The following is a 17,188-nucleotide window of genomic DNA, read 5'->3' on the forward strand; positions in this document are numbered from 1 at the left end:
TATGTAGATGACAATAATTATTGTAACGCATAACACGTACTGCGGGCGAGTGATGCGACGCGAGCGATTGTAATATTTTATGGGCACGCGAAAGTTTGCAGCGTATGCTTACTCTGTGGCTTGCGTTGCCTACCGTACTACTCTACTCTGTGGTCCTACCTGCGATGCGCCGGCGCACTTGTCCGCACTTCCGCAGCGCACCGTGACCCGTACAGACAGACCTCAGTCGAACACGATCTTCCAAGAGTACTGCACGCGCCATGACCTTACTTTTCAACGGATACGAAACACGTGTGTGAAATTAACGTGAATTACGCCCGATCATGGATGGACTATATTTTTCTGCTGTCTTCGTTCTACTGCAAGGTATGTAACGATTTATTTAATTACTACGTAAAAATTGTTGAGATGTTGAGATGATCCACTTTCAGAGTAATCTTATAGACCTACGACGATTTTCTCTCTGTATTGTTGAATTTTATGCTTTTAGTGATTTTACACGTAGTAATCTGTGCTTTTACTATGAATTTTTGTATCTATTGTGCGTTTTACGTTAATATTAATTTACATACTTTACATACTTAACCACGAGGTGTCGTGTTGGAATATATAAAGATACCCTCATATTATAATATTTTATATTTCGACTTTCGAGATAGAAAAATTAATTCCGTTTGCATCGCGTGCATCGCCGGGCAATACACTTACTGCTTCACTAATTTGTTTTTATTTACACACGTGTAATGTAGGAAAGACTATATTAATGCGCTTGCATAGTACCTAAGATGATTATGACTTGGTACAAATGGCTATTCTACATGCGTTTGTAATGCGTGAATTATCTAACGTCTAATCCGTTTATTTTAAAATATCGGCCAAATAATGTAATTTACATAAATTAAATCTAGACAATATAATGTGCATTGATATGCAGTGATATAATTATTGTACATGATATTATATACGTTTATTTAAGTAGATAAACATTTTGAATAGATATTTGTCCCTCTAATTTCTACCATCTTACTATCGTACTAATATTATAAATGCGAAAGTTTGTGAGGATGTGTATGTGTGTGTTTGTTATCCTTTCACGCAAATACTTCTGAACCGATTACTTACAATGAAATTTTATTTTTTTTATTTTATTTTATTTTTATAAGAACATAACAGTCATACATGATTTAATATAACAAAGTTCAAAAATTCATTACGACCACACAACATGTTCTATTATTAAAAAAGAAAAACAGCATATAAAAAAGAAAACAAAAAGAAAACGAAATTTAGCACACATACAGAGGGTAACTTGGATTAACACATAGAATAGGTTTTATCCCGGAAATCCCACGGGAACGGGAACCTTGCTGGTTTTTCTTTGAAAACGCGGGCGAAGCCGCGGGCGGAAAGCTAGTATGATCATATTTTTAAAAATATGTAGGTATTACCTCTACACGCTTGAATTTAATGATAGGATGAACTGAAAATATGTTTACATATATACAGATTACATTTACACATGCAGACTACTTATTTGAAAGTTCTTATAAGAAGTAATATAATAAGTAAGTAATATAATGAAGTAATATATAAATAATAATTGTGAAAATGCTACAATTATTTTTTAAAACAAATAGATTTACGAATAAAAATTTCTCATACTTCTACTTCGATTATCTATCATCATATTATCTATCAAATTATCGAGTACATGATTTTCAGTAGGTGCCTCGTGTATTATAAGAAATGTGTGATAATTTTCTTTAAATAAACCGGCCAAGTGCGAGTCGGACTCGCGCACGAAGGGTTCCGTACTATGGGGGTAATATGTTTTTTTTATAATTTTTAGTATTCTTTATTAAATGTTGTTATAGCGGCAATAGACAGACAGACAACGAAGACTTGGTAACAGGGTCCCGTTTTACCTTTTTGGTACGGAACCCTAAAAATGACATGTGTTGTACGATTATAAGTTTTTGGGCTTCCCCTCCCTGCAGCGGAAGTTAGTCCCCATCCGCTTTGCTACCATGTTTATTTGCTCAAATGTTACTGTTATAAATTATAGTATAAATCATTAACAACGTTTATTAAATGTTTGTTTTCTTCACGACAATACCTTTGCAAGCTTTACAACTTAGTAGTGATGAATGAACATAGCACTACTACTATTTGTTTCGCAAACAAAATATAAAATGCACATGAAAATATACCATCCAACAGCTTTGTCTGCGTAGTATAAAGTATATAGGTAGTATATAGTATATAAGTAGTATATATTGCACGCCTCATAAGCGAAGCGTTGAGGTGGGTACTACTGTCACTTCGCGCAAAACATCTGATTTTTCAAACTTAAAATGTCTTTATGTATCATACATTGCACTTGTAAGATAATACATACACACACATATTAAGAAAAAACACTATTTTTAACGTTCATGATATTTTTATGTCATTTTTGTTATTTAAACTAGATAAAAAACAGTTTAAAAAAGTTCTGTCTTGGACGTCCGTGTGTCTGTATGTGCGGATCCTTTTTCTTGTTAACACGATAGCGACCGAAATACTTTACTAATCGAGTCTTTTTTTTTCTCTTACGCTTGAGTATGCTCAGGAATAGAACCCTTTCATTTTTCAGGGTCTGATTCGATGTGGTTTAATTGTTATTAAATAAACAAAAATAATAATTAATAAATAATTATTTAAAAAAAATTATCAGGCGTGCACTTTTGGATTTTCCAAACTATTTTATTTTTATACCTCGTCGCTTCTATTACAGGCCTTTGGGATACATTTAAAAAATTTTAAGAACTGTTCTCCAACTGCCACCTGAAGGGAACCTCTGAAAATCAGCACTGTGTCTGCTTTGCAGATGCAGCACATGCTGAGAGGTCTCCCTTTCTGTAACAACTACTCTAGTACCTAATATTTTAGTTTTGATAATTTATTATTAAGTATTTCTTTTTTTATTTTAACCTTATTTTTGTACTTTTTAGTTTTAAGTTCAAGTTATGTAACATCTATCATATTATAATACTTATTTCGTTAAAGTTTATATTTACAGAGTGAAAGTGAATTGCTTTTATTTTTTCAAATTGTTCGTGTTAATTCGGTACAATATTCTAAAACTATAGAAGAAGGATGAATGCATCAAAATGATACAGGCCTATTGTTAAGAATTTGTTAAAAAAAATCGCTTAAGCTTGTGTTGTAACAAAAAATGTAGCATTATGAGTTGTGTAGGGTGCGGCAATCATTCTGACGTTCAAGGAATGTAGTTTTTATGTGTGTAAATGCATTATGGGATAGTTTTACAGTCGTGCCTGCTTTTAGTAAATTACCTTCGATGTTGTATATTGGTCCATCCTTTTAAAAACAGTAAGAGTTAGTCTATAACATTAGTGTACATACTTAGAGTAAATACAATCCGTTTTAAGCCCATCTATACTAATATTATAAAGCTGAAGAGTTTGTTTGTTTGAACGCACTAATCTCAAGAACTACTGGTCCGATCTGAATAAATATTTCGGTGTTGGATAGCCCGTTTATCGAGCAAGGCTTTGGGCTATATATCATCACGCTAAGACCAACTAGTCTTTAAGCTTTATTCAATCAATGAAACAGTTTTAATATAATCTTTTAACTTTTAGTACCGTCTGTATTACGTTGTTTATTTACGCTTTAGACTTTTACATCGCAAAAAACCTAACGACATCTAAATTTAACGCGATTAAATGTGACAAAAACGTGTGAAAAAAGCAATAAAAAGGTATAAAGTGAAAGTTAGGCAATGAGGCTGCCTGCATTCCTTCACGAGAGACCTGGGCCACATACGTGCAGCATTTGCGTCATTAACTTCATATATTTAAAAAAAACTGTCTAGCAATTTAGATGATATTAAATGGTTACTTTTTGTTGAAAATGTACCAACTTTGAACTAGGTACTTATTACGAGCTGAAACGATACTAAAGTTGAAATTTTATTTTTAAATTTTTTGAGCTCTTAGAATTTTCTTATCTCGTTTAGTCCCAATAGGCACCTTCATATTTTATTACAACTGCTTTTTAATAATCTTATATATAAAAATGAATCGCAAAATGTGTTGGTAAGCGCATAACTCGAGAACGGCTGAACCGATTTCGATAATTCTTTTTTTATTATATTCCTTGAAGTACGAGGATGGTTTTTATGTAGAGAAAACGTAAATATGTACCACGGGCGAAGCCGGGGCGGACCGCTAGTCTTATATATAAAAATGAATCGCAAAATGTGTTGGTAAGCGCATAACTCGAGAACGGCTGAACCGATTTCGATAATTCTTTTTTTAATTATATTCCTTGAAGTACGAGGATGGTTTTTATGTAGAGAAAACGTAAATATGTACCTACCACGGGCGAAGCCGGGGCGGACCGCTAGTTGTAGATAAATGATTTGATTATAATCTTAAACAAAAACGTTATCAAATACGAGATGTTCTTGGAAGCGAATTATAAATTATAATCCTATGCTATTGAAAGTAATACGTGTTAACCATATTGTAATCTATTAACAAGAATCTTTGAGGCAATTATTATATATATCATTTCTTCATACGTTGAGGTCGTTCCACAAATCAGGTCAGATTTCTAAGGGAAGTTGCCAAAGTTGTTATTAGGTCATTAACATCACTTCCAACACCTTCCAATTTACATTTACATATTAAAGAAGGCAACAATTGAATATTTTTGAAGCAATTTTAAAATAGATGTTTAACAGGAGTTTATGGTAATGGAATAGTTCTACCTTTTACCTTGTTTATTGGATAATAATTGTATCGTTTTCAACACGCTTATGTATATATAAGCTTCACCTGTACGTTTGTATGTAAACGACTGCTTTAGGGCGCGTTCCCACCGTGTCGTGACGACAGATAATCGTGTAGTTTTAAGTGTCGTGGCTTATATGTTTAAATGGAGGTGTTCACATTTAGAACGACACAATTTACTGTCGTCTACGACAGTTTTTGCAGTGACGACACTTTGTCGTGACAGTGGGAACGGCAAGCACGACAGTCGTAAAACGATAAAAAATCGTGGACGGCAACTCTATGACGTCCATTGAACTCAGGAGAGTAATCACCAAGCGAACGCAGAGGCGACTAGATTTGTAGCTTGCTGATGATGTGTAAACGACAAAGCGACTGCCAGGAAACGATAAAATGTCGTCGCGATCCAATGGGAACAGCTAGATACGACAGTCGCTAAACGATAAAAAATGTTGACGACAAACAATCGTTATAATGGGAACAGGTAGAGACGACAGTCGTCGAACGATAAATTAGTCGTTACGACATAGTGGGAACGCGCCCTTAGACTCGAATTTGACCCACTTCAACAGACAGATTTAATTCAAACATTTATCAAGGATCGGTAACCATTTTTATTTGACGAGTTTATTTTATTATTCTGAATAATAATAAAAAAACCGGCCAAGCGCGAGTCGGACTCGTGCACTAAGGGTTCCGTACTATGGGAACGCCCCCTTTTTTAATTTTTAGTATGTTGTTATAGCGGCAACAGAAATACATCATTTGTGAAAATTTCAGCTTTCTAGCTATCAGGGTTTATGAGATACAGCCTTGAGACAGACAGACAGACAATGAAGTCTCAGTAATAGTTTTACCCTTTCGGTACGGAACCCTAAAAATATTAACATTTATTTGACTTTATCATTAAAACATGTTTTTTAGTATTTAAAATTTCACACAATTTTTAACTAAACGGATATTATATTTTAGTAAGATTTTAGTTAAACTTATAGACTTCTTAATACTTTTCAAAATTTTCACTGTATTCTGCTATTTAGGTACTTCAAAATATGTATAGTTTGTGAAGTCGTGATGTGATACCTTCTTAAGCGCGTGCGTGACCCAATTCGTGAGGCATGCTTAGAAGTTTTTTCCACACAATGTGCCCTCAGGCGCATCCTCGCTAGAGTTTGAACAGTTTGTTTGTTTGAGTCAGTTTGCTATTATTCATAGTAAGATGTATGTTTCCTATTATAGTAAAGTTAACAAAATAGTTAACCGAATATAGAAAATCACAGCCAATTATAGGTATAACAATAAACAAAATGTTCATACAGTTACATCGTTATTATGTACTTACCTATGTGAAAAATTATACAGCGATTATTAATATTGACTAGGTATTATTTAGAATTTTAATTTATTTTTAGAAAAAACATTTTAATTTCAAACTACATTTTTTCATAGCGTAAAATGTTTGTAAAAATTGTTCACAATATATATATATATATAATATATATATACTAGCGGTCCGCCCTGGCTTCGCCCGTGGTACATATGAAAAATAGATGTTGGCCGATTCTCAGACTTACCCGATATGCACAGAAAATTTCATGAGAATCGGTCCACCCGTTTCGGAGGAGTATGCAGACTAACATTGTGACACGAGAATTTTATATATAAGATAATATTTGGGTCATTACATGTAGCTACTACATATATTTAAAACAGCTTTTTGTGTCGTCTGTTTATATCAAGTAGATGCACATTTTGTTATAGTTGAGAAGTAAAAGTGAATCTATCCAGTAGGGTGAAAGTTTTGATTACTCGCTAATTAGACAAACTTTTGTGGTATAATTTTTATCCAATATTATAATATAGTTATTTATTTATTATTTAGGCATAACGTAAAACTAAAATTACACGGTATCAGTTGAATGTACTATATTACCTATAGCGTCTTATGTTTCGTATCGGATCTTCCAGTCCATAGACCTATGAAAACATTGGTATAGAAAGTGCATTAGTGTTATGCAGAATAATGGCTAGTTTATACTTTTTATCTAGTTTTCATCAAAATTCATATTTATAATATAATATGATGATTCAGAAGAAAAAGGTAATGTCATATGTACTCAATTCGTTGCGTGCAGTCTACAACGTATGTGTTAATTGACCATAATATGTTGTGGATAACGGTTAATTTGATCAACTTAACCGTGTCCAAGACAATCTTGAATTGAATACGTTGTTTTATTTTAATATTGATACGTAAAACATTGTAATTAAAAGACAAATAGTAAATAACTATATTATAATATAGAAGATACTTATTGTGTAGAAATATGTATAGAAAGAAGTATAACTTTTAAGCTACACTGAATTCTTATATAGGTATACAAACATGACGAACAAGTCAAACAATACGAGACAAACTGACGTCTATTATATTGTTAACTTCCTTGAATTTGAACCTGTGATAGACCGTTACAACTTTCGCATGATCATCTCAGTTTTATGTCTTACATCAAAACGGCGTACATTACTTCATTTATTGGAGGCAATTGGATTATACGTAAAGTAACTGCGCATTGTAAGATGTGGGTAACGGTTAGAGAATGTCGTCCGCTAGATCACCTATGAAATGGGATTACGGAGCAATCTTTACAATGGAACGTGTGCCGTATAGCGTACTGCGTAGCTCACTTTTATATCAGTGTGCATGTTATGTACAAAATGTTATAAATTAAAGTTTTTACCAGTTTTATTTCCTTACGACTTCCATATACAGCCATCATAATAATTTACTTTTTTCTTTATGTTATCTCACCTATTATTAGTATCTACGTAGTTTAATTGCAGTAAGGACAGACAAACGAGCAAACTTTCATATCTATTAATTATGTACAAACAGCACCATCTCAATTGATGACTTTCCTCAAGAAAACTACAAAAGGTACGGACTGACGCAATATGACACTAAGTAGGCGTGATCCGAGAAAGCGCTTTCTCAAGAGTTGCAAAAACGTGCACACCCATTACCATGATCTCTATTATTCATTATATATATAGATGAAATTCGCGTGGCATAACTATAAGTCTTGTATTGATAATTGGAAAATACTATCGAAGTCTGGTAAGTGGATAATTGGCTAGTGTGCAGAGGTGTTTAATGCATCTAAGATTAAAGATTTGATACAGGTTGTTCGTATATATCAGACGATTTATCACATAGTTGCATTCAGAAATCAAAGTGATTGCTAAATATGTATAAAATTTATATGTTACTTTGTATATAACTTAAGTAAAGTTTTTTTAAGAATAAGGGTTTGTCTATTTAACTTATCTTTAAGCCATAAATATTATAATTACGGTAAATACAACACACTTACACACACTAAACGACCGTAGCTGTACCAACGGCAGTGGTTTACGTGAAGCTATAATATTACATGGTATTACCGTTCACGTTTTCCCGCCCAACCTTACAACTGGGTCGCCATTTGACCCGCTCGACCAAACACCTCGTATCCGTTCTGAGCTTGATATGTAAATTGAACAAATTAGCATCGATGATAACTCGATTGAGTCGTAAATAGCTGAATTAATATAATTAATCGTTAATTTTAGTTGTTCTGTTCAAATGAATGATAATGAACTTATTGTTGTGGTTCGGTTTGTTTTTAGTGATTTTGTTTTACCAATTCAATGTATATTATAATTGCATATATTATATAAATAATATTCACATAGAAAATTTTGTGTTTGGAGATAGAAAGGAGGCTAGACATTTATCTGGGCTTTATGGGGTTTTGCTTGACTACGCGGGCGAAACTGCGGGCACCAGCTAGGATAACGTGTTTCCCTCACTGAACTTTACAAAATATTTTACATCAGATGAAATAAATGGCGTTAAGTTACCTAAAAAAGTTTTAATTTCCATCTGGGGCACTGGGTATATTTTATAACATTCCGTTATTAAAATTCAGTTTATAATAAAAGACGCTTCGTGTCCAGGCTTTGTGGTCTAAGATCCGAATATAGGTCGACCTTCACCGGCGTGGTAATAGAATGAGACCAATTTTATAATAAACTAGCGGTCCGCCCCGGCTTCGCCCGTGGTACATGTTTACGTTTTCTCTACATAAGAACCATCCTCGTACTTCAAGGAATATAATAAAAAAAGAATTATCGAAATCGGTTCAGCCGTTCTCGAGTTATGCGCTTACCAACACATTTTGCGATTCATTTTTATATATAAGACTAGCGGTCCGCCCCGGCTTCGCCCGTGGTACATGTTTACGTTTTCTCTACATAAGAACCATCCTCGTACTTCAAGGAATATGATAAAAAAAGAATTATCGAAATCGGTTCAGCCGTTCTCGAGTTATGCGCTTACCAACACATTTTGCGATTCATTTTTATATATAAGAAGATGTAGTCTATTAAAAAATCTATGAAAGATGGGTTTGCTGGAAAAATCCTGGACAGGATATTTTTAGTTATTAAGTATTCTATTATCACGGCGGTGAAGGTCGACCTATGTTCGGATCTTCTACTATTGGCATCACGGAAGACTACATTATTTGAGGCAAACAAACTAGATGTCACTAAGCTCTCTTAAATCGCGCTATCGAAATGTTTTCTAGTATCAATAAGGGTCTGTGATACTGTGTATGGCGATATTAAAGATAAAGGAAGGTTATATTAACATATTTTTTGTAGAATTCGTACCGATTACATATCGTGTACGATTCTTTATCATTTATCACAGCCTAATGATGTATTTATTCTATTTATTACAAACACGTAGACATTGAATTATGCGCTATCATTTATAGTATAACTAAGATAATGAAAGATTAAAGATTAGTACTTTATCTATGCTTTTTATTAGGTTAATTTAATCGATTTACATATTTACAACTTATAGGCATTCATTTATATTAAAATGTTAGCAGTATCGCAGTAAGCAACGGAATTTCTGATAACTTCTGCCAAAACTATGCGAAAACAACTCTGTTAACGGAACATAATAATTATCACTCTAAACGTGTTTCTAACATCGCGTCCCGATGATAATAATGTTTAACCAAGAATCGACAACACCCACGTATATATTTTAATTTATTCAATGCGCCAAACAAAACTGTCCAATTTCAATGTAGGTACATTAATCTTTTCGATGATCACAAAACAAGATAAAATTGATCTGACACACAATTAATAAAGGCTTAATGCTAAAGTTCGTAGCTTTCTATACCTCGAGGGGAAAAATTTAAATTAAAAAATAGTGGGTCATTGTACTGCGGCGATAACAGGTGCCTGAAATCGTTTACTAACATTGTATGTGACACAGTTTGTGGTAACAGTGTAACGGAGAGAAATCCAACTATTTGTAGCTATGATGAGCAATAGAAACCAGTAGATGTGACATTCAGTGTAGATTCTATAAATTGTTCATAGATTATTTATTTTTTATTTTATTTTAAAATAATTTGTTTATAGCAGCCCTGCAGATAATAAAAAATAATTTGATTATCTGCAGGGGCGTGTAAAAAAAGACACTAAGTTAATAGGTAGGTACATAATATTATCTTGGTATACTCAATTCATACCGCTCATGATTTTAACGTTGTTAACAATAAAAGGTGAACGACCGATACGCAGTTCAAACAAAATCCTTTTAGATGGCTTTTACAGAGGGGTAAATTGTTATTGTGTGGTATGTTTATTTTAAAGCTAAACTCATCATTGTGGAAACGCTACATGGTTGTCTTCGCAATTAATCATGCGATTATCTACTTTATTTTTGAATAATTAATATTGATAAATACCTATCTATTATTACCAAACTATAAAGGTTTCATAGCTTATGCACCATGTCTTCTATTACGTACATATATTTAGCTTTTGTGCTATACAAAACGTAGATGAAGGCAAGTAACAAATTTTCACACAGTTTCGCAGTTATTAGTAAGATAGTCTGAATTGAATCCGCTCGTAGCAGGCGCGCCGTGCGGGTCACCACGCTTTCTTGGTCTAAGTAATTGCGTTCTAGTGACAGATAAGCGCTCATTATTGCATTTCTTTCGACTTCATATCACTGACAGTCAGGATGTTCTTAATCGACACAAGGTTATAGTATTGTAGTTAACATTCATAGTGTTTATTGATTAAAAGGCAAGACTGATGTTTCTTTAATTTCACACAGTCCTTATTGACAAAGTTATATTCGTCAAAGATTTGTTCAAATATTTTGAAATTATATTCACAACACATACATTTTTAATTTTCTCCCGCTTAATTAATAATCTTATAAATAGTTCTTGAATCCTTATAATTAGCCTAACTGCTAACATTTTCAGCCTTAGATCTATAGTTAAGTCAATAAATATACTAGAATTAAGAATACCAATGGGTATTCCCATTGCATTGTAGCAATGTTGTTTAGTCATGCATTCGGTCAACTTTCACTAACATCTGACCGGAGCTTGTAAAGCTCGGCTTCCAAGTGACTAAGCTTTATTGTTCTAGCTTTTGTCACTTTATGTATATTGAGGTGAGAAATAAGTAAATGGCATTTCGAGAACTGTTTATGTATTTTCAATAGATCATTTCGCTTGTATTGTATTGGTATGAATCGTTTTAAATTATTTAGAATAGAATTTTATAGATATATATTACAATAGAAAATTGTCAGTGATTTTTTCGACGTAAATTTTAAACTGATTTATATTTTCACTCAGTCCCAGTAGGTATTGGTAATTAATAAGTATAATTAATATCCATACACCCATAGCAAACACTAGCAAAACATTGAACATTGATAACTTCCGCTTACAGCACTAATCAAACCGAGTAATTAGATCAGGATTTAATAGTAATAAATAAAATCTGAACGCTTGTTAAGAGACGCCGAAGCTATAAAACCCGGAGCAAGTCATTACCACCGTTCGCGCTTTCGCTAATTTTAATCACCACGGTATATTTTTGATCTTTTCGAATTTGAGAGGTTTCACGGAAATCTGAACGCTGATGACGCGTTAAATAATTCGTCATGCAATGCCTTTCTTTGTCACGACTTTCATCTGAATCACTTGCCTTTTCGGTTCGTCATTAGTCACTTGAGGTGGGTTAAACGAGTCCAATGTGGGACTCAGCAGAAACAGCCGGCAGGATATAACATGTATAGGTAGATATAAGATAACATTTAATAACTGTATTATTTATGATAACAATAAGTTCGTAAAGTTGGTTTAAAAATTGTAACTATTGCGCGCAACTCCACTTGATAAAAAAGAGTGCATAGTTAAGTAGTGGAAATTGAAAAAAAAAACTAGAAAAATATATTTATGTCGAGTATATTCGTTAGCCATGTTTAGTCTGGTTCATATTTCGAAATTTGATTAAAAACGGGACAATCGCTAGATCCAGTAAGAGCGTAAAGGAAACAGCTGAACTAAGGATCACTTTAGTGAGAATCTGTCGTCGCAGTGGTACTCCCAAGGCCACTAGGAACTCGGCCACGACTCGCGTCAACTCGCCCGCGTAGCGCCACCGTTGCCATAACACCGCTGCGTTGATCGCCATCAATGCAGACCCCATGCCACACAAATAGGTCTGAAAATGATAGCCGATTTGTGCGAAAATGTCAACCGTATAGTGTTTGAAGAAATAGCAAAAGCATTGCTAATTTTCATATTATCTTTTTAATTATTGTATCTCCTACCAAATAACGGCTTTTACCATTACAATTACATTAATATGTTTAGAAAAATACATTAAATCGTGAACAAAAATATCAAACACACGCATAATTATTATATGAAATTAACTTGTAATCTGTCATATACTAAATAGTATGGTATGAAAATCACATTAGATCGTCAAATATTGTCAAATATACCTGCAACGCACTGCCCCCGCAGCGAGCGGCGCCCGCACACAAGGCTAGTCCCAAGGCAGCTATACAGTACGTGACCAACAGACCTCCAGACACCGACAGCTCCCACCGGAACACCTTCAACGACCTCAAGTGTAGCGTCAGCAAAGACACCATGATCATCAATGTGATCAATCTCAACGCCAGTAGAGGACCTCTCGCCTCTTCCCCATACTGCGTGTTGTCCATCAAAGCTACATTGTGCGATTCATTTCCTATCATTGTGTTTTAAAAAATATGACATTGATTTCAATGTTAAGTTTGCTTGAAGCATTTTTTTTCGTATTGTCAATGGTCATAGATGACAGAATGCCACAGGCACAGGTACAGGAGTCTGCTGAATTGACTATGAAAATAATATATTATTATTTATTTTTAATTAGCTTAATATTTTAACGATGTCCCATCTATATGTTATGACTAACATTTGTGAGACTAGTAGACTAATAAATGATTTTTAATTCCAGTGTACGCCGTATCATCATGCGGCTTCCCCGGAGTGCCGGCGCACTGCTCCGTGTCGTTCTCGGAGGAGGTGCACACCGAGGGCACCGTGGTTACCTACACCTGTGACAGAGGCTTCGAGCTGCTAGGCCCTTCGAGACGTATCTGCAATGATCACGGACGCTGGACGCCCGAAGGAATCCCCTTTTGTGGTATGTTTATGATTCATTAATAATGTATTATGGTATATATGCACGTCGGGCGTTAGATAATATCATACATTTAACAATAAAATCTTATGCTAGACTCACGGGGAAAGTGGTTTGTTATAGTATCATTTAGAATAACCTTTTTACGATCTCAAATGTGATATTTTTGAGAATTGGTCTCAGTATATTTTTTGCGACTTTACGAGAATGTAGCAACGACAAAATATAGCATTATCGTACAAAGCAACAGTTGTGAAAAAAATTTTAGTCATCAGTAGGTATTACGAGAAAATCCATAATGTTATGCGCCGTATTTCCGCACGAAAACGCTTCTACTGACCCACTTTTACTTTCTTCGTCGAGAAATTACTTCACATGAGCCGTGAATGGAGTCGAAAAAGCGGAAGAGTCATTGTCATTCACTCCCACGACTCTCTCCCGCGGAAAGTTGCTTCGACTGTGACAGCCTTAAGAGTTCAAGTTCATCTCGCTCATGGGCATAATGTTTCAATTTTAAATATTCATATTTTTCGTTTGTTGCCAGTATTGCAATTTAAATGTTAAATTAAAGTTTAAAATGTTAGGTAGTTTTTGTTTTACGTATTTTTATAGTATAGATGGAATATGCTTGAAAAACAAGATATATTCTATAGATTTCATTATGTAATTGAAATAAAAATAAATTTTGCTTTTTCAAAATCATATAAAAAAAAACAAACAACGCAGTCAACAATACATCAATGATTGCTAATAAAAAGTACAATCATCAGGAATAAATGATAGGCACTCGCTTATCACTGGTTAGCGAACTAACGGTACGATCGCGCGTGTGTAGACTGTAGATGCGTCAGGTGTTTGGGACAGGTGGCTTTGATATACTGACACAGATCGTAGCATTATTACCTTATATAATAGGGATAAAATGGATGATCTGATAGGATCGAGTTCGTTTTGGTTGACGGTTTATGACGTCACGAATAACGATAATAATTCTGTTTTGTAGAAATTAGAACTTACCTAGAACATACAAATATAGTATGTACTTAATAGGTACTCTATTTCTTCGTTATTTAAGAAAAAAGTTAGCAAGTTTTAGTTACGTAGTTACTATTTAGTAAACCAAGATTTTAATTGACTTTATGGATTTTTAAATGTATATACGGTAATATAATAATTTAATTGCACTAAGTAGGTAAATATATCCTACACAACATTAACATGTGTCGGGTCTTGATATAAAAACACCATTGGAAGAATTTTTTTACAAACATCCCAAATCACATCAGATGTAAAATATATAGTATGCGTAAAATGTCGGTGGCATAGAAAAGCTCCCCAATCTATCCCAAGATTACCATTAATCATCACAAAATGAAACGTCATATTATAAATAACATTATTACAAGTATTTTATCTCCAATCTCTAAACCTCCTGCAATAAACACAAGATATCTTGAATGACAGCTTCTCTCTATTTAGCATACCCACTTTAAACCACAAGAAGCGCTGGTTTCATTGCAAACATTATAAGGTCTCTGGGTTACTATTACTTTAGCAGTAAAACGCGTTTCGGATATAAATTGTTTCTAAGCCTATTATTTTATCCGGTTAAAATAATTGTTATCTTCTAGCCTTGACAATAAAGCTTAGAATCCAACAGCTTATTATTGTACGAGCAGACATAATGATATGCTAAGAAGTAGATTATGGAACAATTCATTGTGTACAGGTGTTTCGAGGCCGTTAAAAATTCGATTCATAAAAAGTGGTAATACGAGAGATATGTAAATTTTGTCTGTGAGAAATAATTAAGTTTTGTGATTATGTATTGTTTATAAATTATAGATCTGTGCTTAATATTCTTATTTTAAATGATGTGCTCATAGAAAATTTTCAATTTCACGTACAATTATTTACGCATGCATAAGCTTAACAAATTAATTTTTATTAGGTAATTTTATTTTGGCCTTTTTTGTGTATATATGGAAAAATGTCGTCCCACTTTTTCTGAAGTGGCAGCCCTAGGCATAGTATACAAAAATAGAAACATTCCTTAGCGAGATGTAAATCAGCCCGATCGAGTGTCGATGACACGGCGGCAAGACGAGTTGAACGTCACCGTTACGCGTTGCCACTGGCACACTTTTACGAGCCGTTACCTTCAGGGCTGCTAACACCTTGTTTATGTATCACCCATTTAATATACGTAATTTACATTTAAATAATTCTCATGTTCGCTGGCAAATCATGAATTAAAAAAAGAACGTCTGTGCCAAGCACAGAAGTGAAACTTCTTTGGCAAAATTCAAACATAACAAAATCGTCGCCTTACTCCACGACGTGACGATATAAATGATTATATTATTGCCATGACGCGACCTTGAAATTTTACTCTCAATGCGCCTAAATAAGTTTCACTCAAAAAAATCTAGGATTTATTAAGAAAGTAAATACATACATAATGTAATTATGTATGTATTTACTCCTAGCGCAGCGGTCTTTCGCTTTTCTAGATTAATTTGAATTGATGTGCAAATTGATCTAGAAAATCTTTATTATTTATAACGCGATTATATCTATTAAGCTCAATAAACTATTCCTATCATATAAGCTACATCTACAATGAGCCAGCCCTAAAAAGAAGGCGCGTACGCACGATCATGTTTTGTTTATTACGATGCGCAATGAGCACTGCCTTAAAGTTTAAATACCTGTTTTTTACCATTTCAATTTATTACCTACCTATTATGTACTGTAAACAGTACGTATAAAATGATAAGGCATATATCATTTTCATAATTGACTTTAATTAAATGGTTAGATTATTTCTAGGAATGAAAACTAACACTAAAGTTTTATTACTTGAATTACTATTATCGAGTCAGGCTATTTCATGTTGGATTAAATCTACACAAGATTGAACCGTGTCTTCTAGCGGTAAATAACTAACATTTCATTTAACATACAAGTTAACAGCTATATTTATGACCTAGTTCTTGTTATTGGATATTTTATACAATCGTGATTTCTGTTTATTTTTTACTTTTTACTCATCCTAAAACTTTTTTATGTATTCAATTTTTATAATCTGTCCGAAATGACTTAATTATAATTTCACATGCTTATATTTCAATACAATTTCAATGTAGGTACTTGTATCGCCAGTTATATACTAACCACAGACTAAATACTAACGATAAAAAAAATTCACTGTCAGTTTTCCCTCCAAAATTCACCTTTTTGAGATATTAATAATTATAGTAAATATTAATAAAGTTCATACGTAATTTGATTTTGTGCACATATTTAAGTGATGCAGATATTATAACGCAATTGAAAAGTAGTGCCCATGCACCTGAGTTTTTGTATTTTTATTTTTTCACAATGTGTTCCGGTCCGCTGCTTACACTTTCATTCTCGATATAAGGCTTTCGACAACATTTATCTTCAATACGAGCAATAAAAATACTTCAAAATTAATTGGAAGAGATTCATTCGTTAATTTTAATAGCATGTTTTAAATTGTCAGTGCATATAGATAGGGAAAATACGTATTTAGAAATAAAATAAAAATGAACTACCATAGTACCCAAGTAAATGCAAAGAATACGTTAAAGACAATTTTGATTATATTATATTTAATCAACGTTATGAAAATGTTCAGATTAATAGACCTTAACAAATAATTAGGTACTGATATCCAAAAAATTCTCAAAATAATTTAAAGATATTTTTTGTACAATTATGCTTTCTTTAAAAATAGGCTGTGTGACCACGAGGCCCTTTAAATATTCATTTCAGGTCAA

General features: G+C 33.4%; 2 protein-coding genes and 1 long non-coding RNA gene across 3 annotated transcripts in view; 1 reads left to right on the forward strand and 2 right to left on the reverse strand.

Annotated features, from left to right (window-relative positions):
- LOC149491498 (uncharacterized) overlaps positions 1-17,188 on the reverse strand; it is a 151,459-nt gene that overhangs the window by 122,700 nt on the left and 11,571 nt on the right. The window lies entirely within an intron of this gene.
- The window catches only part of LOC149491504 (uncharacterized), a 37,168-nt gene continuing 20,146 nt past the window's right edge, over positions 167-17,188 (forward strand). The window contains exons 1-2 of the mRNA XM_089697489.1: positions 167-366; positions 13,197-13,385. Coding sequence (XP_089553615.1) covers positions 324-366; positions 13,197-13,385 — 232 coding nt within the window. The 5' untranslated portion in view covers positions 167-323. The remainder of the gene's footprint in view (positions 367-13,196; positions 13,386-17,188) is intronic.
- LOC149491505 (uncharacterized) lies at positions 12,156-12,951 on the reverse strand. The gene is made up of 2 exons (XM_089699815.1): positions 12,694-12,951; positions 12,156-12,407 (listed from the first exon to the last, which is right to left on the reverse strand). Exons 1-2 carry the CDS (start codon positions 12,949-12,951, stop codon positions 12,156-12,158), a joined length of 510 nt encoding a protein of 169 aa, XP_089555941.1.

This window comes from Colias philodice, chromosome 1, assembly GCF_061535455.1.
Source record: "Colias philodice isolate Cphi_HAF_F1 chromosome 1, ilColPhil1 Martin Lab GWU primary, whole genome shotgun sequence".
NCBI lineage: Eukaryota > Metazoa > Arthropoda > Insecta > Lepidoptera > Pieridae > Colias > Colias philodice.